The 25,290-nt window shown below is 50.0% G+C and overlaps 2 protein-coding genes across 2 annotated transcripts in view; one reads left to right on the top strand and one right to left on the bottom strand.

Moving 5' to 3' along the window:
- Positions 1-269: 269 nt before the first annotated feature.
- On the bottom strand, positions 270-1,896 carry LOC307205929 (insulinoma-associated protein 1-like). The gene has a single exon (XM_079958612.1). It carries the CDS (start codon positions 1,733-1,735, stop codon positions 887-889), a length of 849 nt encoding a protein of 282 aa, XP_079814738.1. The 5' UTR covers positions 1,736-1,896; the 3' UTR covers positions 270-886.
- A 10,180-nt stretch (positions 1,897-12,076) lies between these two features.
- LTBP3 (latent transforming growth factor beta binding protein 3) overlaps positions 12,077-25,290 on the top strand; it is a 45,803-nt gene continuing 32,589 nt past the window's right edge. The window contains exons 1-4 of the mRNA XM_079956375.1: positions 12,077-12,275; positions 21,199-21,501; positions 23,023-23,237; positions 24,850-24,955. Of these exons, the coding sequence (XP_079812501.1) occupies positions 12,212-12,275; positions 21,199-21,501; positions 23,023-23,237; positions 24,850-24,955 (688 nt within the window). The 5' untranslated portion in view covers positions 12,077-12,211. The remainder of the gene's footprint in view (positions 12,276-21,198; positions 21,502-23,022; positions 23,238-24,849; positions 24,956-25,290) is intronic.

The raw sequence follows: 25,290 nt of genomic DNA, 5'->3' as shown, positions 1-25,290 counted from the left end.
TAAATGTGTCAAAGCTTCAGGTATGAAGTTTTACCCATGTTCATTGATTCTGTGACATTGTGTATGGATTAACAAATCTGAAATCAAAACAGCAGATTTGTTTCTGAATGTATTCCAAACACATTTGGAAGAAAGCCACGTGGTTTCACAAGCATGTCTACCACCTCTGGCAATGAGACACCATGTGTCCAATAATGCAAAACTCTTACACAGAAAGAGGAGAGACAAGGCAGGTTTGCCTTTTTTTTTTCCAAAACGCTTCTTTTATTATCACACAATCACAATCTCAAATTCCAGCTGTCGGCATTCTCACTAATACCCACTTCCTATTCCCTTGCACCCTGAAAACCGCACTGGAAGATCAGTTCTTCACTGGATGATGCCTCTTGCATTTCAATCTGTCCTTGGAGAGGCTGTACATGCTGGGAACCGGCATTCTCACTGCACAGTTTCAGCTGGAAGCTGGGAACTGAGAAAGTCGAGATTGCCTTTGTACCGATAATCTGGCGCCACAGATCTTAGTTCAGGGTCCATGCAAGAATCCGTTGTGAAGTGCAACAGAAGTTCTGCACTCTGGCTCCCAACAAATAAAACAATACATTTAGGTCCCCCGCAAAGGCCGTAGCAGCTTCAGAGTCACACTGAAAAAATCATCGAGAAAAGGTGCCAGCCTTCGGATCACACAGAAGTTCGTTTTCTGTCCTGCAGACTGCGGGTGATGGAGAAAGGCCGGTGGCACAACACGGGTGCCTGGCTAGCCCTGGCTCCCCAATCCGGACAGCTGGGGCAGGGGCCTGTGGGGCCAGGCCTTGGCAATGCTGTCCCCCCCCCCCCTTCTCAGCACTCTCTGAGAGGGCGTCCTCGATCCCGGTCCTGGCGGGGTTTCTTAAAAGGGTTTCTTGGGCCAAGGGGCGAGATTGCCGCGGAGGCACTGGCTTTCGGACAGCACCTGCCCTCCGGCGCTGTGCAGAGCCAAGTGCTTGCCAAGGTAGGCCCGGCGGCGGAAGCGCTTGGGGCAATGCGAGCAGCAGTAGCTCCCTTCGGCGGCGCCGGGGTGGGGCAGGGCCCCCCGGGGCGCGTTGCCCGGCTCGGGGCTCTCGTTCTCCTTGGTGGTGCCCCCCGCGTGCCCGCCGCCCCGGGGCTTGTGCCAGCGGCGGTGGGAAGCCAGGTTGGCCGGGCAGCTGAAGGCCTTGCTGCACTCGTGGCAGCGGTACTCGACGCGGGCGATGCGGGAGCAGCAGTGTTGCGCCAGGGCCAGCGGGCCCGGGTAGGACTCCTGGCACAGCTGGCACACGAAGGCGCCCAGCAGCACCACCGCCCCTCGGGCAGGGGCAGCGCCGCCGCCGCCGGCCCTCTTCGCGGGCGCCAGGGCGCTGGGCTGCTTAGCCGACGGCGCGCAGGCCGACCCGGGGCCCAGAGCCTGCGAGGCGCACGTCGGGGCGGACGCGCCTGGGGCCGGCGACCCCGAATGGAGGCCCCCTCGCTCCAGACAGCTGCCCAGCGTCGCGGCGCTTCCCGCCAGGCGCAGGGGGCCAGGCCCTGGGGCCGGGCAGTCCGGCAGCCCCCCGGCCCGGGGCAGCTTCCTTGGGGCGGAGGAGGGCAAGGCCAAGACCCCGCCGGAGACCAGCAGGCCCGACGGCACCCCGCCGCCATCCACCTCCTTCTGCGGGGTCCGGATCCGGTAGGAAATGGGCGCTTCTCGACGCGTCCTCTTCACCAGGAACCCCCGGGGCATCTTGGGCGGCTCGAAGGAGGGCGGAGAAGGGCGCTGGCGCTTAGCCCTTGGGCACCAGGGGCCTGGCACGGCGGCGCACGTCGAGGGGGCTGCTGGCACCTGTTGCTGCTGTGCGGGCCCTGCAAGAGGAGAGGCTTCCAAACTTGGCGCAGGGGCTCTCCCGCTTGGCGCGTCCGCTCAGTGGTAGCGATGTCGGCGTCTCTTGCCCGTGCCCGCCGTCGTGTCTTCAGCGCGGAGCCAGCTGGCCTCTGGGAGCAAGCACGGCGGCTGCCCCGCTCTATAAAGGCCCGGGCGCCTATTGTGCTGGCTGGAAGCTGCAGATGGCTGGTGCGGGGCAGCCAATGGGCGCTGCGCTGGTTGCGTGGCTGCGGGTCCCGTGGGGGCGAGCGGCAGATGGGAGCACTGGCCCTGGCGCGTGGGCCCTGCCATTATGCAGATTGGGGGCAAGGGGTGGCACACGCCGGGCCGCCACAAAAGGGAGGTGGGCTGCGGGCTGATCCCCCAGGGAGGCTGACAGCATCAACGGGCCAGGCAGGGCGGGCGGGGGTCTGGGGGAAGGTTAACCCTTTGCTGGGCCTTTTTGGAAAGGCAAGAAAGACGAACAAGAGACAGCGGGCAAATCTCAGTTAAGCCTGCAAAGCCCGTTTTTTCATCCACTGCTAAAAGAAACGGCCGGAGAAGAGGAATCGGCTTAGTTAAGGGTGTATGAATTTATTTGGCTGGAGAGCCAGCTCTCCTCGGTGGCTTGGAGCAAGTTCACATCAACACTACAATTGCCATTTGACAGAGCCGGTAGGTAAAGTGCTTTTAAAACGATGCCACCTTTGGGTCAGAAACCCCATTTTCTATTTCAGCTTCACTGCGGACAAGGAGATAAGGGACCCTTGTTGCATTCATGCCTTATCTTTATCTACATGATTCTCTCCCCCAGACATAGGAGCCAATTTCTAGGGGCTGAGGTCCCTTTGCTTCCCCGATAAAATATTTAAGGGGGCTGCCCCCAAAGTTGATGGGCATTGCCATTCAAATACGTAGTGTGTGCGCGCGCAAGTGTGTGCCGTGTCATGTGATCAATTATGCCGGGTGGGCTTACCTGCCCCCTCCAATATTTTATTAAAGTTGGCACCCCTGCCCCCAGACCTCTCTTTCCCATATATATATATATATATCACATCACACATATGCACAGTCAGACACACATGCATATATAAAAAATACATGAGTTAGCATGACTGAAAGTTTCCCCAATGTGAGAAGCACCCTCTGCTCCAGCATTTATTGCTTACAGAGGCTACTTTTCTCTATCGCAGAGGAAAGGGCACTCTGCATGTCATCAAAAGCATTTTAATAAATATATTTTATTGCAGGACATGTTTTGCAGGTTGAAATGTGCTGCTGAAAGCAAGTCCTTGGGCCAAACTCAGCTGCTTGGAGTGGAAGCTGCTTTATACATACCTGCTCTGACAGAGAGCAGGAACTCTCCAGAAGGAAATCGATCCCACCGTCACCATCACCATCAAGGGATTGAACCTGGGACCTTCTGAATGCAAAGCAGGTGCTTTGCCACTGAACTCCCGAGGAGATATTAATAAACGCAGCAATATTTGTCTGTGGATAGCAGTGGCGGCCGTGTCCCAGTCTATGACTGTAAATGAGTGACTTCGCTTCCTGGAGGGAACTTGTAAGTGGCCGCTGAAGGTTTGTTTGTGGTCCTCCTGGGAGGGGCACGACACCTCTGTCAGTTCCCTTCCCTTGCCATCTTGGGATGGAAGAAGCACATGCCAGCCTTTCAGAGCTCTCCAACTCCCCTGCCCCTGCCCTCGCCCCTGCCTAGACCAGATACATCATCTAGGGCAGCCTACCATCCGCCACTGTCATCTGTTGGTGGGGCCAGGTCTGGCCTTCTAGAGGCCTCAGGAGGGGCAGCATGTTCTGTGTGTAGTCATTCCAATATTTTCACGCACTGCCTGCTAAATAAATGAAGGTGGTTGTAAGCATGGGGCGGGCAGGGAGGTGCTGACTTGGAGCCTCTGAGCATTGCACGTATGCAGCTGAGCATGAAAATCCATGGAGATGGAGAATGGGGACACTGAACACTTGCACCACTGTAGAGCTTGAGGGTGTCTTCTCCCTGCAAAAAGTGCAGTTTTCCAGTGAGTGGTACAGCCCAGCTCAGTGGTACAGCCCAGCTCTGCATGCATACAGAGGCGGAGGAAGGTAAATTGGTACCTGGATGCGAATTTTTTTGTTGTCATCCCCCCCCCCCTTGAAATTATTAAAAGAAGGAAAAATAAGATGCTTGCAGTTAACAGTGTTATTTTCTGGTTTGTTTACATTGTGAGCATAAGCTCTTAAAACTCTTTCCCCCCAACTTTGAACTAGCTCCCCTCCAAAAGTTTAAAGATAAACTGCTTGCCAATTATACAAAGATTGCAAAGAGGGGGGGGGACTGCACTAGAGGGGGAGAGGGGAGTCAGAGCGATCTTGCCCAGTCAGGGGCTTGCGCGGTAGTGGCAAATAGATAACTCCGAAGCAATGACCCTGGCCAAGGGCGCGTGGGCGCAGGACGGAGAGAATCCAAAGGCAGCTGCCCAGAAAACTTAGCAGACCCACTCACAAAATACAACGGGCTGACAACAGCATACACGATAGTAACAAAAACAATAGCAACTGTAGCCTCACTCCAGGAAAGGCACGAGAATGTAACAAAACAATGGTAGCAGCAGTAGACTCGCTGAAAGAACGGCACAGGAACGTAACCCTGTTCAGCCCTGTTCAGAGAAGTTTTTAATCTGTGATATTTTACTGTATTTTTGGTTTCTATGGAAGCCGCCCAGAGTGGCTGGGGAAACCCAGCCAGATGGGCGGGGTACAAATAAATTATTATTATTATTATTATTATTATTATTATTATTATTATTACCAATTAAAAGTATCAATAGCTACACTCGCAGAAAGATGCACGGACGTAGCAGAATAAAAGTAGCAGGAAAGAGGCGTTTAAGATAAGAGGCTTGAGAATTAAATGCTTGAAAAGCAAGGAAAGCTAAGGGGGAGCGGTGGCGGACGGATCCGATTCCCGAGAGGAAATGCGCCGGCGGGCGATTTGCCGTTCGCAGTTTTGGCGACATGATGGCAGCGCGCTGCCCCCAAAAAGATGGAGCCGGGAGCGGCCCGCCCCCCCCTTGCTCCGCCCCTGCACGCATAAGATCCCACTTCAATCCTTTGCATCTCTAGCTGAGGCTCCAAATATGTTATGCACTTGATGGTCTTCCCCAATCTGCAAATTTCCAGTGGGAGTTCCAGTCCACCTGGAGGGTACCAGGGTGGAGAAGCATGATGGGCGAAGCCAATAAGGTGCCCTCTAGATCACAGCTTTCCAAACTGTGTGTCGTAATACATTAGTATGTCGGCTGCAGTGTGTAGCTGTGTTGTGCAGACGCTCCCCACACTCGTCCCAGGGCTGGAAAGAGGTTAGTTTAACCTCCAGTTGGCTAGTAAAACTGAATTACTGTGTCGCGAAATAATGCATGTCCAAAAAGTGTGTCACCAACATGAAAAGTTTAGAAAGCTCCGCTCTAGATGCCGTTGGACTCCCAGCACCCCTAGCCACTGGCTATGCTTGCTGGGGCTGATGGGACTTGTAGGCTAGCAACATTTTGAGGGCACCATATTGGCTACCTTTTGTATAGACAATATTTGTTCAGGTGTGCCGGTGGTACAAATCAGTATAAGGCAGCTTCCTATGTTCGGCTCTGAACCACATAAGGAAGGAATTGCAAACCCCAAGTGATCCCTGTTCTAAACTCAACCTGCTTTGAGCCAGGACTACTATTTTTCATTATTTTTAGACCATCCCTCATACCATATTGGCAGTGTGCAACAACGTTTACAGAAGGGATAAAGTGCCCTGCCCTTGCTGGAACTCCTCCTTTCATGTGCACTCTCAACTCTAGCAAGTTATGATCGTGGTGAGAGTGCTTCTAAGCATGTGCAAAGCGTCTTTTCTTCAGCACTGGGTGTCCACATATACATGGGGCAAGGAGATCCCAAGTTTCTAAGATAGCCCTGCCGTCTCAGTGTAGAAATTAATCAGTGGATAGGGGAAGTGGAAATCTAGCCCCAGGTTCTGGGTAAGGGGGTTATTTATAGGATGTAAAGTTGCCCCTGTTCCTCCTGAACACCAAAGGGATTCCTCTATTAGGATAGCCAGTCACTGCATCACGGGGGGGGGGGGCAAGGAGGATAAAAGAGGGTGCGGATTGCATCCCCTTTGCAAATGCTAATTTACATGCATCGATGCACATTTAGAAACAATTTCTGTAATTTAAACAGAAATGCATCTCGTCATAGTGGGGAAGACTGTGACCAGGTAAGCTGTGTGGTGCCTGTCTCGTCTGCTGTCCAGTGTTGCTAACTGTGGGTGGGCAACTTAAGAGTCATTCCCAGCTACCCTGGCTAGCCTTCTGAAGGTTCTTTATCTTTGATTTCTTTAAAAAGCGGTTCTTATCTTTATCTGTAAACCACTTGGAGTCCCCGTCAGGAAAAAAATGTGGGGTATAGATAAATACCTAACACACACGCGCACACACACACACACGTGTATATGTATATGTACATGTATATGTATATAGGTTTGGACCAGGCAGGATTTTATCTGGAAGCTATCTTCTGGCAGTGCCAGCCCTTCAGACAGAGAACTAAAGTATTTCTTGGTAGCCCCATATCTCACCGTGCTCAGGTGCCTCCTAGATGTCTCTGTCTAGGAGGCTCAATCTAGGAGGCCCATAGAATTCGACAGTGGTCCGAGAATCCTGCCCTCTCCTCTGGTTTGGAATAAGCAGCAGTCCTTCCAGTCCAATACTGGGTATCTGCCACAGTACTGTCGAAGTAGTGTTGCCTGCGTGTGCGGAGGAGCCCTCTTTGCACCCCCCCCCTTTATTTGAAATGCTCCGAGGGCTTAAGCTATGCCCTTGCACACAGATTCCGTGGTGCTTTGAGGTCTCAAAGGTAATACCAGGTAGGCTGTTCTTGTTGATTTTCTTTTTAATAGATGCAGTCACAATAGTGGAGCAAACCCACTGTCTCGAGAATCCTGGTAACTGTTGTTCACCCATCACAGACCTATCATTCCTGGTAGTTCCCGGGATTCTTAGGGGGGTGGGGGTGGAAATGTGCTTCAAATGTGCTCTTCCACAGTTTCTCTGGTCTCCGGGATTATTTTCAAAGCAGTTGTGGGGATTTTTTTAGTACACTTCTTTTAAAAATACGCTTCCCTTGGCTACCCCCAGGTATTCATTGGGCAAGAGGGGAAGAAACCACCACCTAAACACATGTGCCCATGCGCTCGTGCACACCCCCCCACACACACAGAGAGAGAGAGAGGCAGGCAGCCATGGGGTGGGGGTGGGGGGGTAGGCTTCAATTGTCCTTCCGAGTTTTTCAGCTGTGCCTTTGCTCATTGTATGCAGGAAGCGCAGTTGGTCTTGGATCTTTGCACACACTGCGGGGACAACCCGCCCGCCCCCCCTTTTCTGCAACCTTGCCCCCTGCTCCCTAGGGGTGGGGGCAGGCCAGGCCAGGCCTCCTGGCACATTGAGATTTGCAGCATCCCTTCCCCCCGCCCCCCAGGAACACAAGGGAGTGTGTCTGAAAAGCACAGACACGCGCCTGCCTTGACCTCCCTAACCCCCATCTCCATAAAGCTGCAAGGCCCCCTTGCAGATGCCAGACAATGGGCCCCCCCCTCCCCAGCGCAGCACCACCACCACCGAGGAGCTGTCTGTGGTTAACCCGTTAGGGTCCGGATCCGCGAGGAAGGGCAAGGAAGATACTGCTGGAGAAGTGAATAAAGGAGGGTGATGTATGAGACGTGCCTGATTTATGGGAAGCTTCTGTGAGCAGCTTGCCCCTTTGCGGGAAAAATGCCCTTTGAGGTTTCCTTCTCACACTGAACCTCAGTTTTCTGATCGGGGGATACCCAATACAGGTGAGCAGCACAGCCCCTCTCCCAGGTTATGCAGCCTCCCCAGGCCTCTTGAAGCTGCCCTTTTCTTCCACCCCATCAGCCTTCTTTCTTTCTTTCTTTCTTTCTTTCTTTCTTTCTTTCTTTCTTTCTTTCTTTCTTTCTTTCCTTCCTTCCTTCCTTCCTTCCTTCCTTCCTTCCTTCCTTCTTGCCTCCTCATTTTCCCGGCTTTTGAACATGCCTCCCCCCTTTTTGTGTTGTTTCTGAACAACTGGAAGGGGAAGTAGTTTATTGGATAATAATAATAATCATTATTTTTAAAGAAAACTCTTCTCCTGGTTGTGTGGCTTGAGGACAAGAAGCTGTGGGGTGGAAGTGCCTTCTGCTCTGTGTCTGTGTGTAGCACACTAATGTCGGAAAGTAATTGCTTTCACTTGCTTTCTGGAACAGTAGGTCTATTGTTCTGTTGTACAATACTTAAAAACAAACAAACAAACCATACCTCTCTGCATACTTATTTAAGGGGAATCCCATCACACCCAGTGGTGTCTTCCTTCTGAGTAGGGCTGCATAGGACAAGGGAATTGGAAATAGCTACGATGAAAATTTAAACAGGGCAGTCTTTAATTCAGATTATCAAGCCAGGACACTTTTGTATTTGGCACAACACATCATGGGTCCTGGCTATGCCCTCTTAGCCATCTTGTGTGGCACCTTTCAAGACTAATTTGGACTGCAATTCTGTAAATACTTGTTGTTGCTGCTGTTTAGTCGTTTAGTCATGTCCAACTCTTCATGACCCCATGGACCAGAGCACGCCAGGCACTCCTGTCTTCCACTGCCTCCCGCAGTTTGGTCAAACTCATGCTGGTAGCTTCAAGAACACTATCCAACCATCTCGTCCTCTGTCCATGGGAGTCTCAAGAGTCTCCTCCAGCACCATAACTCAAAAGCATCACTTCTTCTGTGATCAGCCTTCTTTATGGTCCAGCTCTCACTTCCATACATCACTACTGGGAAAATCATAGCTTTAACTATGTAAATACTTAGCAGGGAATAAAACCCTGTGGAATTCAGTGGGGCTTACTTCTGAATAATGTACAGCTTCTTTGGCATGAACCCACATTAGAAATGGTGATAGCCGAGACGCCCTTCTGAAACAAAGTAAGGCACTTTGGTGCTAAGTATTAATTGAACTGCAGTGACTGCTGCTGTTATAAACTGTTGTTTAGTGGCCTGTTGTCGTTTTAATGGATTGTGTTTTTCTAAAATAAATGAATAAAACTGCAGTGTTTAAGTGTCCACTGTTTCTTCACGAAGAGAGAACCAGGATTTGGCCAACCCCGCCATGACTTCTTAGTAAGCCCTACCAATTCCAGGGGGCACCAGATACCACTGGGCTTATTGGTGTTTCGTAATATTTGGATGTATTTACAAATATGCAGAAAATATTGTGTTAACCTTAAGGTACATGGTGTTACAAAGTCATCTGCTCTCTAGGGCAGATGACCCCAACCTGGTACCCTCCAGATGTTTTGAACATACACCTCTTTCTCACAATGGTTTCTAATATCCCTGACCTTTGTCTATACAGTACCAGCTAGGGTTGATGGGAGTTGTAGTCTTCCCAGGTAGGGGGAGGCTGCTCTAGGGAGAGGAAACTAGCCTCACTCAAGCTGCAGTCTGGAGAGGAAAGTTTGCTCCTTTCCCAAAACATCTCTCACATCCTAGGGGAGCTTCCAGTTATTTCTGAGTCATTTTGCAGAGGAACTCAGGGCCCATCCACACCCCAGCTTAATGTGGACCCCTCCGTCCTTTTTTAATTCCCAATTGTCCATATAACTGGCACTGGAGACAGCTGTTGTCCCCAACTTTCTCCTGCTAAATCTGGAGTTTCCCCATCCTTGGAAAATCTAAAAATGAAATCTGCTCCACTTTAAAAGTGCTCCTACTAGTTTTCTGTGGGTGCCCTTGTCTCCACCCCCTTTTTTAAAGTGGGTGTTTTTGAGGTGGTGCAGATTATGCAGAGTTGCTTGAAACAGCAAACAGTGGAAAAGGGAGAATGGACATGGAAACTTTGGTTAAAATCTCATCCAAATATAAACTGCTCAGGGATGGGCTGCCAGTGGACAAACTGAGATTATGCAAAGTGTGGATTTTGTGGGCAAGTTTGGATGGGCCTTTGGTCATGTTACTAGGAAGCAGCCCAAAAGAGCCAAGAGTCTTGAGGCATGATGCTGGTCAACAAACGCTTAACAATTAAATGACTTAGTCTTTCAAGATGCTGGAAGGTTATTATTATTATTTTGTTCTTGAAGAAGCAGGAGACCTTTGGAGGGTAGCAGGTGGTAGAGCCGAATAAATGACATTCACAGCCAGAGATGCAATAGGCTATCAGAGTGGAGACAGAAGTAAGTGATGGGCTTACTTGTGAGTCACCTTCACCACTTGACTCTCCAACCTTGGTTGACCCTATTTAAATTGGAACAACGAGGACATTGAAAGGAACCTACACACATACTTTCATATACTTAAGATTGGTTCCCTAACCATGCTCCCCAAAATGGCGGCATGCAGGGAACAGCAATGGTTGCTTTCTCCAAGTTATCAGCCTCTCTTTTGTGACTGGGCCCAAGACTTCAGTCAGGCCAAAGACCTATCTAGAGTTAACCAAATATGGGAAGCCCACAAGCAGCACAGGCGCGCCATGGTATTCTCATGTTCCCTAGCTTATGGTATTCAGAGGCAGGTTGCTTCTGTTCCCATTGTTAACCTTCTCTCTTCCATTATTTTGTCCAGTCCCCTTTGAAAGCCATCCAGGATGGTGGCCATCACAACTTCTTGTGGCAGGAAGTTCTGTAACTCATCTATGTGCTGGCTGTTTCCAGGGCACCTGTCCACACACAAAAAAAAGAGAGAAAAGACTCATTCTGTCCAAGAGTCATGAAAAATTGAATTAACCCCCACCAAAAAACATTCCTAAACTGAATGAGCCTTGAGGAAGAAGACGTTCTGTGAAGCTTCTTCCACAACATTTGCTGTCAAAACTTTCTGGAAACAACTGAAGGCATTTTTGTTTCCAGAAAACTTTTCCAGGTGGATAAGGTCTCATTCTTAGGTGTTCGTTTTCTCTTGTTTCTAAAAACCTCTATACAGCAGTTTAAAATATTGTTTTAAATATTATTTATTCATTGTTTGCTTGTTTGTTTTCATTTACATTGTACCTTTTCTCCAAGGAACTCAAGGTAGTGGAGATGGTTCTCTCTCCCTTCCCCATTTAATCCCCACAGGAACCCTGTGAGGTAGGTCAGGCTGAGAGATGGTGGCTGGCCCGAGGTCACTCAGTCAGCTGGCTGATGGGCTGATGGGAGCTGTGGTCCAAAACACCCAGAGGGCACCAAGTTGGAGAATGCTGCTCTAACCACTAAACCACGCTGGTATAATGCCTTCACTGTTTTACGACATTTTAGTTGCTTTTTATGGTATGTTTGCAAATCAGCTTGAGAAAAATCGACCTGCAAAAGGCGACTCTCAAACAAATGGATGAAATGAAAGACGGTGCTGGATGACTGCCTTCTCACTTCCAGATGAAATCAGCCCACCCTGCTGCGTCTGGGGACCCTCCTGCGTAGTTTGTGGAACAGGGCTCTGGACTTCTGCCACAATCGCGAGTTCGATCCCCAACACGGGCCACCTGCATATTCCTGGACTAGACTAGACTTCCAACTCCACGATTCTACGAGTTCATGGATCCTACGATTCTGTAGAAGTCCTACTGCTGGCGCCGCTGCCTGGCTCCTTCGCTAACCTGCCCGCCTCCTCCTCCTCCTCCTCCTCTGATGTTCCTTTCTTCCTTCCTTCCCTCTCTTTCCCGCGCCCCCTGTCGGCCCGTCCCGTCGCGGTTCCCTTCTCCGGCCGGGACCCGCCTCTCCTCTCTTCTCCTGCCGCCGGCTCCGCGTCTCTTGGCGGCGGTCCCAGATTCCTGCCCCCGGCCGGAGATTGGCTGCGAGGCGAGCGGAGCGGGCCCGTCGGGGCGCGCGTTGCTCTCCAGCCTTGGCAGCGGTGGCCGGGAAGGCGAGTCGCCTCCGCTCCGCTCCGCTTCGCCCCTCCTCCTCTCCTCCTCCTCCTCCTCCTCCTCCTCCTGCTGCTGCTGCTGCTCCTCCTGGGCTCGCCTCCCCTCCGCTCCAGCGGCTCCCTGGGCCGCCTCGCGCGCAGCTTTCCGCGGGGCGCCCCGTAGGGGCCAGGCGAGAGGCGCGCCGCGCTCCTCCGCGCCGGGCTTGGCCTGCGGGCCGCGGGATGCCAAGATGCCCTGGCGGGGGCTCGCCGTGCTGTGGGTGCTGGCGCTGGGCTGGCCGGGCGCCGCCGCTTCTGCCGCCGCCTCGTCGTCGGCGGGCCCCTCGGAGCGGACGGCGCTGGCGCGGGAGCGCTTCAAGGTGGTCTTCGCCCCGCTCATCTGCAAGCGGACGTGCCTGAAGGGCCAGTGCCGCGACAGCTGCAAGCCGGGCAGCAACATGACCCTCATCGGAGAGAACGGGCACTCCATGGACACGCTCACGGGCTCCGGCTTCCGCGTGGGTGAGATGGGCCAACTCTTCCTCCCCCCACTCCAAGCAGGGCGGGAGAGGTGCCAGGGAAAGGCTGGGGAGGGGGGGGCCCTTGGGGAGTTGTTGTTCCGGAGTAAGTCACCCACTTTCAAATGAAGGGTTAACGCTCCCTCCGCCGAACCCCTTCATTTGCCCCAGATGTTGCTCAGGAGAAGCAGACATCCCCTCCTTTGCAGAAGTGCGTTCCTGGAGGTGCTTACTGGGCTCTGATGCTCTCTGGTCAATCCCAGTGCAGGAGGCAACTCACCCCTAGTGTCAGGATCGAAGCCCAAGTTAAGCCGGGAAAGTGGGTTGGTGGCATAATCAGGCAAGTTGGATGCTTTTCCCAAGAAGAGATGCACTTCCTACGGTTTGTTTTTCAACATCGAGGCCAAAAGGCCTTGCCCACTTGAGGACACTTAACTTTTCCGCACTTTTCCAGATAGCATCTAGCAACACACATACACACACCACTGCCATTGCCCCTCCCTCTCTCTGTTCTCTCTCTCTCTCTCTTTTTCTCTCTCCCCCACCACCCCATTCTTTCCTCAACTGTTTTTGGCTGGTGGAAAACCTTACCTCATGTCCCAGCCCATCTCTGGGGCCCTGGCTGCCTCAGAGTTGTTGCAGCAGCAGCAGCAGCAGCAGATCAGAACCGTTAGCCAAGCAAAAACACATGCAGATCCAGAGGCTGCCTTGCCAAGACAAACGTGCTTGAAGAGGCTATGAAAACACTTGCTAGGTAGGGATAAACAGGAGCCCAAATGGCCTAGATAGGATTTAGGTTTTGGCCCAAGGTCTCTAATGGCTATTGCCCAGAATTTGTTTTCTGTGTGCCAGTTGGAGGTGGCACACAGGGCTGCTTTAAAACGGTGGACCACAACAAACTCTCTTTAGAAATTTAAGCTGACTGTGGAGAAGGCAGGACAAGTCAGCAACTGAGCTACACAGAACTCTGCCGCTTTCAGGCCAAGATTTGGGGCAGCGGGACTTGCTGCAACCTAGGAAGAGTCCTGCTTGATACTGCTTGATAGCTGCTCCATAACTCAAACTCGTGGGTGGCCCATGAGGAGGAGGAGGAGAAAGGAACCACAATTAAGGCACAACATAAAACAATTGATATACCAGCTTTTTTTAAGTATGAGGGCCAGGTTGTAAATGGTCAGGGCTAAGTCCCATTTATTCACAGTGGCCACCCGAGATGCTCCAAGGTGAGTCTGCAAGCAGGACATGGGTGCAACAGCAATACTCTCCCCATTTGCAATTCCCAGAACTGGTGTTCAGAGGAGAGGCCTTTGCCTCAAGCGGTGGAGGTGGAACATAGCCACCAATAGACTGATCCTCCATTAATTTGTCTAATTCTCATCTAAAGCCCTCCAAGTTGGTGACCCTAACTACCTCTTGTTGGAGTGGATAACATAGATTTAACTGTGTGCTGTGTGACGATATACTTTCCTTTTATCTCTCCTTAATCTTCCAACATTCACCTTCCTCAGATGGCTCCTGAGTTCTAGTATTACAGTACAGTATATGAGAGAGAGAGAGAGAGAGAGAGAGAGATTTGTAAATGGCTGTTAGGCATGATGTGATAAGAATTTTAAACAACAATGACAAGTGAGGCCTGCAGCAAAGTGTTGCAGCATGCTCCTTTCCAGGATTCCCACCATGCTTCCTCTTCTAGAATATTCCGTTTCATCTGCCTGCTTTCCTGGTTTTCTGTTTCCTTCACGTCCCCTCCTCAAAACCGTCCATCATTCCACGACCACTACGATTTTTCCTTTTTGTCCTTTTGCAAACTTACATACTTAGTGGTAGTCTTTGATGACAAAGACATCCTGAAATTGGCAAGCCGATAACACTGGAACACCACCACTAGCCTCATAATTTGTCTAGCCCTATTTTGAAGTGGATAAGCTGGTGGTACTTGAGCAAAGAAGGGGAAACCATAAGGCAGGGGAATTGGCACCCAGGTGAATGGTTCAGTGACGGAGCACCTACTTTGCATGCAGAAGGTTCGATCTCTTGCAAAGGGTCAAGTAGGAAGCGTTGGGGAAGACCCTTCTCTGCCCAAGAACCTGGAGAGCTGCTGCTAGTCAGAGCAGACAATACTGGCTTCCTAGGCATTTTCAGTCTGAGGGTTTAAGCACCAGATCTGTTTCTAGCCCTGGCATTCAAGTTGGCGTGTGTCGTTTCAAGCTGCCACGAGTCCCTGAACTTCTCTTTATGCAAACCATAGGAGCCAACTCCTAGGGACTGAGGTCTCTTTGCCCCCCCCCAAAAAAAATATTTGAGGGGGCCACCCCACCCCCTTCCCAAAGTTGATGGGCACTGCCATTCCTAGGCAGACAGGCTTTGCTCACAGCAGCCTTCTCCTTTGCTGCAAAGATTTCTTTACCAGCTAGACTGGTATCTGACTGCCAAAAATCTCTCCCCCTTTTAAATCGCCTAGGACGAAAATCAGGGTCTCTTGGAGAGGACTCTCCTTGGCAAGCGTAATCTTTGTTCAGGAGTGGAAGAGGGGAGCGGTGGAAGGGAACGTCCTTCAGCTAATGGAATCCAGAGGTGGAAACTTTGGCCTGTGAGCCCATCTCGCTAGCCAAGAGCTGGAGAGGTGGAGCCTCTGGGAGTATGCAGAGAGCAAGGGCTCCGAATCAGTCCAAGTTCTGTTCTGGTCTGGTCTAGCCCAGAAGCGGCACCCCCTCTTCCCCCTTCTACATTCCGAACCTCCCCTCCTCCCCTCCATCCTGAGCATTTTGGATTTGGAGTCCTGTTTCCTTCCTAGATCGCCTTCCCACCACCCCCATGTTTTGTTTTTCTTTGCACAAAGGCTCAAGATACCCAATATGAGCCAAAAACTACAGCGTTTGTTGACTTTCTGCAGCTTGGGAAGGAGGCCCGCCAGCGTGGGAAGGGCCTCCTGGCCTGGTTGATTACTCTCTGCAGAGGGGTCCCTCCCTATAACCTCTCCAATCTGGGATACCCAAACTTTTGGGACAGCCAAATCCCCAGGAGGCATTGCCTTAGCTAGGACCGCACATTCTTAAAAAGGCTAGATTTCAGAACTTTTCCTGACCCTTTCAAATTTCATTATCTTCAAGGGAAAGGACTGTAGGCCAATGTTAGGGCACCTGCTTTGTGTGCAGAAGGTGCAGTATTTGGTCCTGGCATCACTGGGTAGGGCTGGGAGAAGGCTTCCTGTCCAAAACTCTAGAGAGATGCTGCCAGTCAGAGTGGACAAGACTGAAGCAGATGGTCTGATGGTCTGACTCTGTATATGGCAACTTCCAGTATGGCTAATATAGGCCATGGACTCAGACCTCACTAGGTAGTTTTAAGAGCATTCAGTCAACCCACATTTTCCAGGACTGAGTCCCGCATTTGCAGAACTCAGAAGCTCACAGCTAAATGTGTTAACCAATTACAGTGAAAAATATTGTGTCTAAGCTGAAACTGGGAAATGTGGAGTCTCTTCATTGGGTGGGGTGTGTGTCCTGGATTTGGAATAGCTATTACTACAGTGGTACCTCGAGTTACAAACACTTCAGGTTACAGACTCCGCTAACCCGGAAGTAATACCTTGAGTTAAGAATTTTACCTCAGGATGAGAACAGAAATAGCGCGCTTGTGGTGCAGCGGCAGTAGCAGCAGGAGGCCCCATTAGCTAAAGCAGTACCTCAGGTTAAGAACGGTTTCAGGTTAAGAACGGACCTCCAGAACGAATTAAGTTCATAACCAGAGGTACCCCTGTATTATTATTATTATTATTATTATTATTATTATTATTATTATTATTTACCTGCCCTTCACCAGTAGGTCCCACAGCAGGAAACTTAAAATTATAAACAGTTGAAATAGATCCCAATCACCGGAATGGATTGGGTTCTGAAAACACATCTCAGGTGCCAAAGGCCGAGGTTAAGAAGTGTGCCTTTCCACCTAGGGGACTCCCTCCCTCCCCTTGCAAGGCGGGTGCTATCCTGCTGAGCTTCAGCCCTTCCCAAAAACAGGCCTGTGTCATTTTTGCTCTCCTGGCTCAGTAAAAGGCAGCTTCCTCCTCTGTCTCTTGTGTCTCACTTTCTTGCTCTCGTCTCTTTGTTACTGCTGTATAGCCAGCTCCCTCTCCTGACTGCTCTCCCCTTTTCCTTCTCCCCAGTCATAACCTGCCATATCCTGAAGGTGGGGGGTGCCTTGGCACATTCCCAGAGCGTGGGCAGGGGCAAGCTAAGGGCACTTTGCATCCGTGGCCGGGTCAGCCTCTTGGAGGACTGGAGCCTCCCAGTTTCCCACTTCCGTTCTGTAGCTGCCTCCACACCATAAAGCTTTGTCATTTCACCATTGCCTTTGGCTGGGGCCTCCTTCTCCTGGGCCCAACCCCTTGTTTTCTCTCTGCTCAGAGGCTATTCAGTCACCTTTTTCTCCCAGGGACCGTGGGCAACTAGAACCCTGGTTATAAGGGCCTATGGGATGTGCTTTGTGGTGCGTATACCCTCCAACATGTCCAGGCCCAAAACCAGGACATGCTCCTGGGCGAGTCACATGACCCACATGGGATTAGAGCCACAAAACAGAGTTTTTTGGGGTGAAATTGCTGCATTCAACATTGCCACCGTGCTCTCACACGGGAAAACAGGATGTCCCGGTTTTCCCAGGATAGTTGAGTTGTATGCTATTGGAGACAGTGTGCTGCTGGGCATGTGCAGAGTGCCTCCATGTTCAAAGCTGTGGGGCTTGAGGGCAGATTTTCTAGACCTGTGGGTGTGGGTTGAAAGCGTATTTATTGAGTGCTTTTATATCCCACTTTTTTTATCCAGGGAGCTTAAAGGGATGTACATAGTTCTTCCTTGCAGCGACCCTGTGAGATAGGTTAGGTTGCGAGCTGATGACTGGCCCAAGGTCATCCAGGGAGTGTCATGCCTTGAGCCCTGGTCTCTCAGGGCTCTGACCACTACACCACCATTAAGCTCCAACACCCCTCATTTCTTAGAAGCTGCTGCAACCGAGTGGTAGGTAGATGGACTGGCAGCCTGATTCTTTGTAAGGGAGCTTCCAGTGTTCCTAACTTCTGAGTATAGAAAGGAAAAAGTTCTTCTCTCTCTTTAGGACTAATGGGAGGTGTCAAAAATTTAGATTCAGTTAGCTGTGGGAAGCATTTTAATTTTGTTTGTCCAGTTTGATGTTTTATATGGCATTCCCTGTTAAGGTTGCTGCTTAACTAAATAATGTTTGGAAGGTCAGGTTGTGAAAAAAAGAAAAAGCCATTTTAGTTCATTTTCAGCAGTTGCTGTGTGTTTGTGGCTATGTTTGATGGGGCCAACACAGGTAACCAGGCTGGGAAAAGCTGCATCATAGAGGTGTATGTGTGTGTGTGTGTACACACACACTCAATTTCACCTGAAATGAGTGTAAAGTTTTTATTTGTGTAGGAAATATGCAGAAATGTAAGATGGGTAACACCCGACTTGACCACAGTACAGTGGTACCTCTGGTTATGTACTTAATTCGTTTTGGAGGTCCGTTCTTAACCTGAAACTGTTCTTAACCTGAAGCACCACTTTAGCTAATGGGGCCTCCCGCTGCTGCCACGTGGCGGCCGCACGATTTCTGTTCTCATCCTGAAGCAAAGTTCTTAACCCAAGGTACTATTTCTGGGTTAGCAGAGTCTGTAACCTGAAGTGTATGTAACCTGAAGCGTATGTAACCCAAGGTACCACTGTACCTGTGAAAGGGTCGCAGGTTTGATCTCTGGCATCACCAGGTAAGACTGGGAATGTGCCCCGTCTATAACCCTGGGGAATTTCTGCCAGTCAGTGCTTGAAATACCAAACTCAATAGACCAGTGACTCACAAGGCAGCTCCTTTCATTTTCCAGTGAAAAGAGTTTTGATATTTGATATGAAACTTCCTGAAAGTCTGGGTTTGCCTAATCTGGGGTGTGTTCAGACTCCCTCCTCTCCCCATTTTATACAATACTGGCTTTGTGGCTGTTTCCAAAACTTCAGAAGAAATGTCAGAATTCCCAGGTTTGACTCTAGGCCCACGCTTTGTAAATTGCACACATATGCGGCTTCTCCTGATTTTATGGGATGCTATTGTATTGTTGTAGACATTCAGCAGACAATCCAGCTTCTGAGTCAAGGAGTTACTCATGTTTATATACCCCAACCTGTCCTGTTTCCCCCTTAGGGGCTCCTCCAGCCCAAGTTTCCCCACCCCCTATTTTGAGAACTTCCTTGTGGCTTGTGCCCCCACAGTCCCTGAATTGTTGGCTATGCTGCCTGGGGATGATGGGGGTTGGAGTCCAACAACAACTGGAGGGCTACAGGGTTATTATATTTTTAGATATGCTGTAAGCCGCCCAGAATGGTTGGGGAAACCCAGCCAGATGGGTGGGGTAATCATCATCGCCATCATCATCATCTTGCTAGATCAGTCCAGTGGCCAATAATGTAGCATCCTGTTCTTACAGTGGCTAACCAGGGCATAGACTCACAGAATTGGACCACAAGATGCTTGTGGGAAGCCTGAAAGCAGGACCTGAGCTTAACAACAGCACACTCCTCCTGTGGCTTCCAGCAACTGGTCTTCAGAACCATCACTGCCTCTTTCTGTGGAGACAACACTAATAGCCAGAAGTGGTGATAGCAGAGATATTAGAGTGGTATGCTTCTGAATACCAGTTACTGACTTGCACACCTTTTGTTTGTTTGTTCGTATATTTTTAATTAAATTTGACCACTTACGCTGCATGTTAATAATACAAACACAAATGTGTTAAAGCTGTAGCATGGCAGAAAGTATGCTATGTTTGTTTGCTTTAAACAAACTAATAATAATAAATAAAAATGTGCACCCCACCCCTGAGACCACTCCATTGTAACTATCCAACCTCCCAAAATTTCAACACCTCTTGCGATGATGGTTTGGCCCCTTTCCATTTTAAGATTTTAACTTAGTTTTGATTATTCAACCAGTGTACAACATGTTAAGAGAATTTAATGACACGAGGTAAAAAAATAATAATGGATCACTTGATATGGAATGACCCAAAATAGGAATTAAGAGTGGTTGTTTTCTTAGGACGGTGGGGTTTGTGTGTGCTGTGTCCTGTTAGCGTTGTGGTGGATAGGAAATGCTCTGTGGGGTGGGGTAGGGGGACCCAAAACGGGGAGGTTGAGGAGAGTCAGTGGGTGGGGGAGTGAGAATTGTCCCCATTTTCATCTGAGGAATGTCGGAGGGTACAGACTCATCGATAGGGAGGTTACGGTCCTGCTTAGCTCCTGCTTGAGGGCTGTCTGTGTGGCCGTTGTGAGATACGGATGCTGTACAGTGGTACCTCGGGTTACATACGCTTTAGGTTACAGACTCTGCTAGCCCAGAAATAGTGCTTCAGGTTAAGAACTTTGCTTCAGGATGAGAACAGAAATCGTGCTCCGGCGGCGCGGCAGCAGCAGGAGGCCCCATTAGCTAAAGTGGTGCTTCAGGTTAAGAACAGTTTCAGGTTAAGTACGGACCTCCAGAACGAATTAAGTACTTAACCCGAGGTACCACTGTAATAGATGGGCCTTACCCACCCATATTCTTATCTGCCTGACTTACATGTTATAGGAAGAATCTCCAAAGGGCATGTGCCACCACATTAAAGCCCCAGTTCCTACATTGTACAGAACAGACTTCCTGGCAAAGTGATATCTGCAGGAGGCCAACTTTAGGCCACAGTGTGTGACAGGTTGGACTTAAGGCAGCCAAGGAATTTCCACACACCCTCCCCAAGGGGGATAAAAAACTGTCCCTCTCCGATCTTTCGCTGCTGGGTTGGCCCTTCTGTAGCTGGGCACCATGCCCTGCTCTTTTATTTGTTTTTGTGAATGGAGGGTGGCGTTTGGGTAGGACCAGCCTGCAGCTGCTGACTGTTGTCTGGGGATGAGTGTGTGTGCGTTGGAGAGGGCATGTTTGCCAGCTTCCTGGCTGCTGACTCAGCACTTGGAATTCAAAGAGGCTGAAATGTTGTTCTCTCAATCCTGGTAGCTAGAAATGTCTTTCTCCCGGCTCTTTGTCCAAAGGTTTGTTTTCTGGGAAAGGGGGCACCCTGGGAGCTGGGGACTCATTCGATGAAGAAGTGGCAGACATGTTTTTAAAAATTAAGTTCCTGACAGGCACTTGTGCAACATAAAGCTGTACACATGCATAAACACACACCCTCCAAAGTAGAGTGTACCTTCCAACATTTATCCGATGATTTTTTTTTTTATTTGTACCTCACCTATTGGACTGGGTTGCCCCAGCTATTCTGGGCAGCTTCCAACATATTGTATTTTTCCGTGTATAAGACTATATTTCCCCCCAAATTTTTTAAGTTTAAAATTGGGGGTCTTCTTATACACAGAATGTTGCAGGTATTTATTTCTTAATTTTGGGCTCATAAAATAGGGGTCGTCTTATACATGGGGGCGTCTTATTCATGGAAAAATATATAATATAAAAACATAATTAAACATTTTAAAAACTTCCCTATACAGGGCTGCCTTCAGATGTCTTCTAAAGGTTGTATAGTTATCTCCTTGGCTGGGGGGGGGGTGTCACATAACTCCATACCTTCCAACATTTATCCGATGAAAATAGGGACGTCCTAAGGAAAAGCGGAATATTCTAGGATCAAATTAAGCCTCTGCGGTCTCCTAACCTAACTACCCGGAAAACAGGATGGCTTCTGTAAATCCAGGACTGTCCCGGAAAATAGAAGGATCTGAAGTTGGAGATTTTACAGTTTGCCTGAACCATAGTCAGAGAGATTTAAACATGCAAAGTGAGGAAGTGCCTCACCCATATTAAGCACTGCTGAATTATCACAGGGTTTGATGCATCTCAAGTTAATGCTTCCCCTCTCTGTTTCTCCCCCCCCCCCCACTCCCTGGCAGTGGTTTGCCCTCTGCCCTGCATGAACGGTGGGCAGTGTACATCTGGGAACCATTGCTTGTGCCCTCCGGAGTTCACAGGGCGATTCTGCCAAGTGCCGGCCGGCCGCCAGAGCCAAAGCCAGCAGGCCCGACTGCCCGGTGAGGGCCTTGCCATGGAGACGGGCTCCAGCAAGCACGCCATCTACGCAGTCCAGCTCATCTCGGACGGCCACGGGGACACGGCCTCTGGGCCCGGCTCGAAAGGCACTATCAGCCACTCCACCTTCATGGTGCCTCTGGGCCCTGGACAACATTCATCCGAAGGTACCCGAGAAGGGGCATTTATGCGTGGGTAGGGATGGATTCTGCTTTGAGAAGGGCACTGGCCACCTTGGGAGAATTGCAGTTAGTTAGGTTAGGAGACCACAGAGACTTATTTTGAACCCAACTGTGGGAACTTGTGTGTGAAATAAGATTCCTGAGCATGTGCAGAGTGCTTTTTTTTAGTCCCCTGGCATCGGTGCTTAACTTCTCAGTGGCAAGTTGCTGAGACTCAGCCCTGTCATGCGATCCACCCCAGCACCGCACAGCCCTTCCTCTAAATTCTACTGTTCATAGCTAAGAGAAGCACTCTGCACGTGCTCAGAAGCACTTCTGTCTAGGTGGCGGCAGGCTCTGTGGCTCAGTCCCGCTTACCTCTTGCCCAGCAACTGGAACTGGTAAGGTGGTAGATAAGCAAATGACAGAAATGTTAAGAATGACCACATCCAGCTCCTACAACACTTGTGGCTAAAGGAGACGTCTGTGAGATCAGCTGACGGAATTTCCAAAGAGGCTTAAACTCCATTACTGTTCTTTTCAGAAAAAGACCATAATTATGAGGAATTTGCTGTGGTCACCATGTTAATATATATGTGACCTAAAAAGGTAAAGGAACCCTGACAGTTAAGTCCAGTCGCAGACGACTCTGGGGTTGCGGCGCTCATCTCACTTTACAGGCTGAGGGAGCTGGTGTTTGTCCGCAGAGTTTTTCCAGGTCATGTGGCCAGCATGACTAAGCCGCTTCTGGCGAAACCAGAGCAGCACATAGAAACGCTGTTTACCTTCCCGCCAGAGCGGTACCTATTTATCTACTTGCCCTTTGACGTGCTTTCGAACCGCTAGGTTGGCAGGAGCTGGGACCGAGCAACAGGAGCTCATCCCGTTGCGGGGATTTGAACCGTCTACCTTCCGATTGGCAAGCCCTAGGCTCAGTGGTTTAGAGAGACCACAGCACCACCCGCCTCCCATATGTGACCTAGGAGCTACCAAAATGGCAATTGCTTCCAGCAGCTGCCTTTCTTGCAGCCTAGTAAATAAACCCAGAAAAGTCACTAATAAAATAAACACAGAAAAGCCATGCAATATTTTTACTAGCCTGCTAGATGTCTGTGTTTCCATACTAATTGAAAGAGGAGGCCATGCCCCCTCTGCTAGTGGTGACTGGTGCATTTTGGGATTGGTAGGGTGGGAGGCAGGGAGGCAAACAGTAGGTGGCGCCAGAGCCAACGACAGGTGTAGGCAAATCATTTCACTTTTTGTCTCCTTCCTTCTGCTGAGTTCTAAGGAGACTAAAGAGGAGGAAGCTGACAGACAAGGCCAGGGATGATGGGAGTCGTAGTTCAGCAATGACTTGAGGGCCAAAAGTTCCCCATACCTGCATTACGCAAACACAAGAGCCTTTGGCCACGTGCAGGGGTGCACTTGCCTCCGTACATGCCAGACTGCCCAACATTTTTGAGATTTCCCAGGGAGTGCTTGCAGGTCAGAGGGAATGGCCAGGTAGCTCACCTTTTTGCCCTCTAGTTCAGGTGCACCAGCCGCTGGTCAATGTCCGGGTACATCACCCCCCAGACGCCTCAGTGCAAGTCCACCGGATCGACAGCCTCAGCTCAGAGGGAAGTGGGCCAGGCAGCCAGCAACACCTGATCCAGCACCCTGCTCCCAAGCCCGCTTATACCAGGCCCCCCACCCAGAAGCCCCTCGGACGGTGCTTTCAGGAAACGATGCCTAAACAGTCGGTGAGTGGAGTGGTCTTCTGACAATTCTGATGCATAGGAATGGCACCCAAGCAGAGAGACACAGTTAATTTTGCAAGGATATGAAGGGAGAGGAGATTTTTTTACCTCACGAGCACTTAAATCTGGATACCATTCCTTAAAAATAATCAGCAGGATGTTTCAGCGGACAAAAGGTGATTTTAAATCCGCACATAATTCTCTAATGGGATTTGCTTTGCCACAGAATGTGGTGGTTGTCCATCAGCCTAGACCAGAAGTTCTCAAACTTGATTCCTTGGATGGGCCAACTTGGGGGGGGTGGGGGGAGGATGGACCCAGAGGGTCTTGGCCAGAATTTTTGTTTGTTTGTTCTACAAATCAAAGCACATACATATTTTAATAACTGCTGTCTTCCTGTTCTAATGTGCGGAATGCGGAAAAATAGAAGTATTTTTCTCCAGCTCAAGCATCATCATTTGAACCATTGGGTCTTAAGCCAGGACCACCTTAGCTGGTTTGTTAATCCAGCCCTGATCAAAAAAACATCCTTAATTTCTACTGTCTGAAAAAATAATAATTCGAGTCTAGAGCCAAGTAGAGATAGTATCAATGGTTCTAAAGCTTTCCAGCGGATCACAGGCTGTTGCTTGCAAACCAGCCAGCTGTTCACAGTCCATAGAACCTTTGGCTTCAGATGACTTTAAGAAAGAATTAGATGCAGAAGGGATGTTTGCAATAGCTGGATGGAGCTTCCACATACAAAAGCTCCATACCTGAGCATCAGACGTTAAGGAAAAATAAGAGAGGATGGGTACCCCCAACTGGCTGGCTGGCTGGAGACTAGAGTTCAAGGCAGGCTGTAGTTTAGTTAACCACAGCATGGCATTTTATTTTATTTTTCCATGTTGCAGAAGCAATAGTTGCACAAACTGGGTTTGGGGGCACATTTGGATGAACATTAACAAAATTTATATATGTCAATTTTAAATGCATTTCTTATTTGTGTTTTATTTCCTGCAAATAGCTTTGGGACGCCCCTGGATGTGTGAAGCAACATACAAAACAATGAATTAAACTAATATCTCAAACACACGGCTGCAGCTGCTTAGCTTGAGAAAACCAGCCGCAGGTGTTCCAATGGTCCATGAGATCTAGGCACTTAAAAATGCAGGAATAAAACCAGCCCGTCCTTTAGTTGTAGCAGGTGTTCCACGCATAGTGTGGAGGCTGGGGGGGAGAAAGGTTTAAGGGCTTCTCCGCACTGTGGTTTCATGCCAATAGCAAGCTTCCTGTATCTCCACTAAACTCTGCATTGCCCATGTGACATTCTCCTCCTCCAATTCACTTCTTCCAAACACTTTCCTTTCCCTCAGTCCGGATTTTCTCATACCAGGGATACTCCCAAAAAAGGAGAGGGTATAATAAAATCTGGACTGAGAGAAGGGAAAGTGTGGAGAGGTAGTGATTTGGAAGACAGCACCGTGCAAACAATGGAGAACTAAGGGAGGTACAAGAAGCTTACTGTCCACATCAAACCACAGTATGGATGGCGCCCGAGTGATGTGGGTGTGCATGAGATTTCTAGGTGGAGTTCATGAAATCTTATATTTCAACCTTTCCCTGTCCTGCTCAGTGTGGAAGCAACCCTCTTCCGGGCCTCACCAAGCAAGAAGATTGCTGCGGCAGCATCGGCACCTCCTGGGGGCAGAATAAATGCCACAAGTGCCCCCACTTGCAATGTAAGTCTCTCTTGCCCCCCACTTTCAAGTTCTGCACCTCTTCCCTCTAACCTAGAAACTTTGCAGGGAACGGGTGGATGATTAAGAGTGTTGGATAGCGACCTGGGAGCATGGGCGGTGGAAGGGGGGCGGGGGGGCAGGCTGCCCTAGGTGTCACCACTGGGGGTGTGTGTGACAAAATGGCAGGCGGCACTCACCGCGGGGCCTGCAGTGCGCCCGAGCCATACGTCTCTCCTGGGAATGACGTAGTGGTTTGGGCGCCCACAGGCTCTGCGCTGCCCCAAACAGTCCGCCCACCGCCTCCCCCTCAGCTGTAGGGTGGCTGAGTGGAAGGA

Source organism: Podarcis cretensis (assembly GCF_951804945.1).
Source record: "Podarcis cretensis genome assembly, chromosome: 16".
In the NCBI taxonomy this organism is placed as follows: Eukaryota; Metazoa; Chordata; class Lepidosauria; order Squamata; family Lacertidae; genus Podarcis; species Podarcis cretensis.
This window is presented reverse-complemented; position numbering and strand designations above follow the sequence as displayed.

Coding starts and splice junctions, on each gene's coding strand:
- LOC307205929 (XM_079958612.1), bottom strand. CDS start 1,735: ATGCCCCGGGGGTTCCTGGTGAAGAGGACGCGTCGAGAAGCGCCCATT.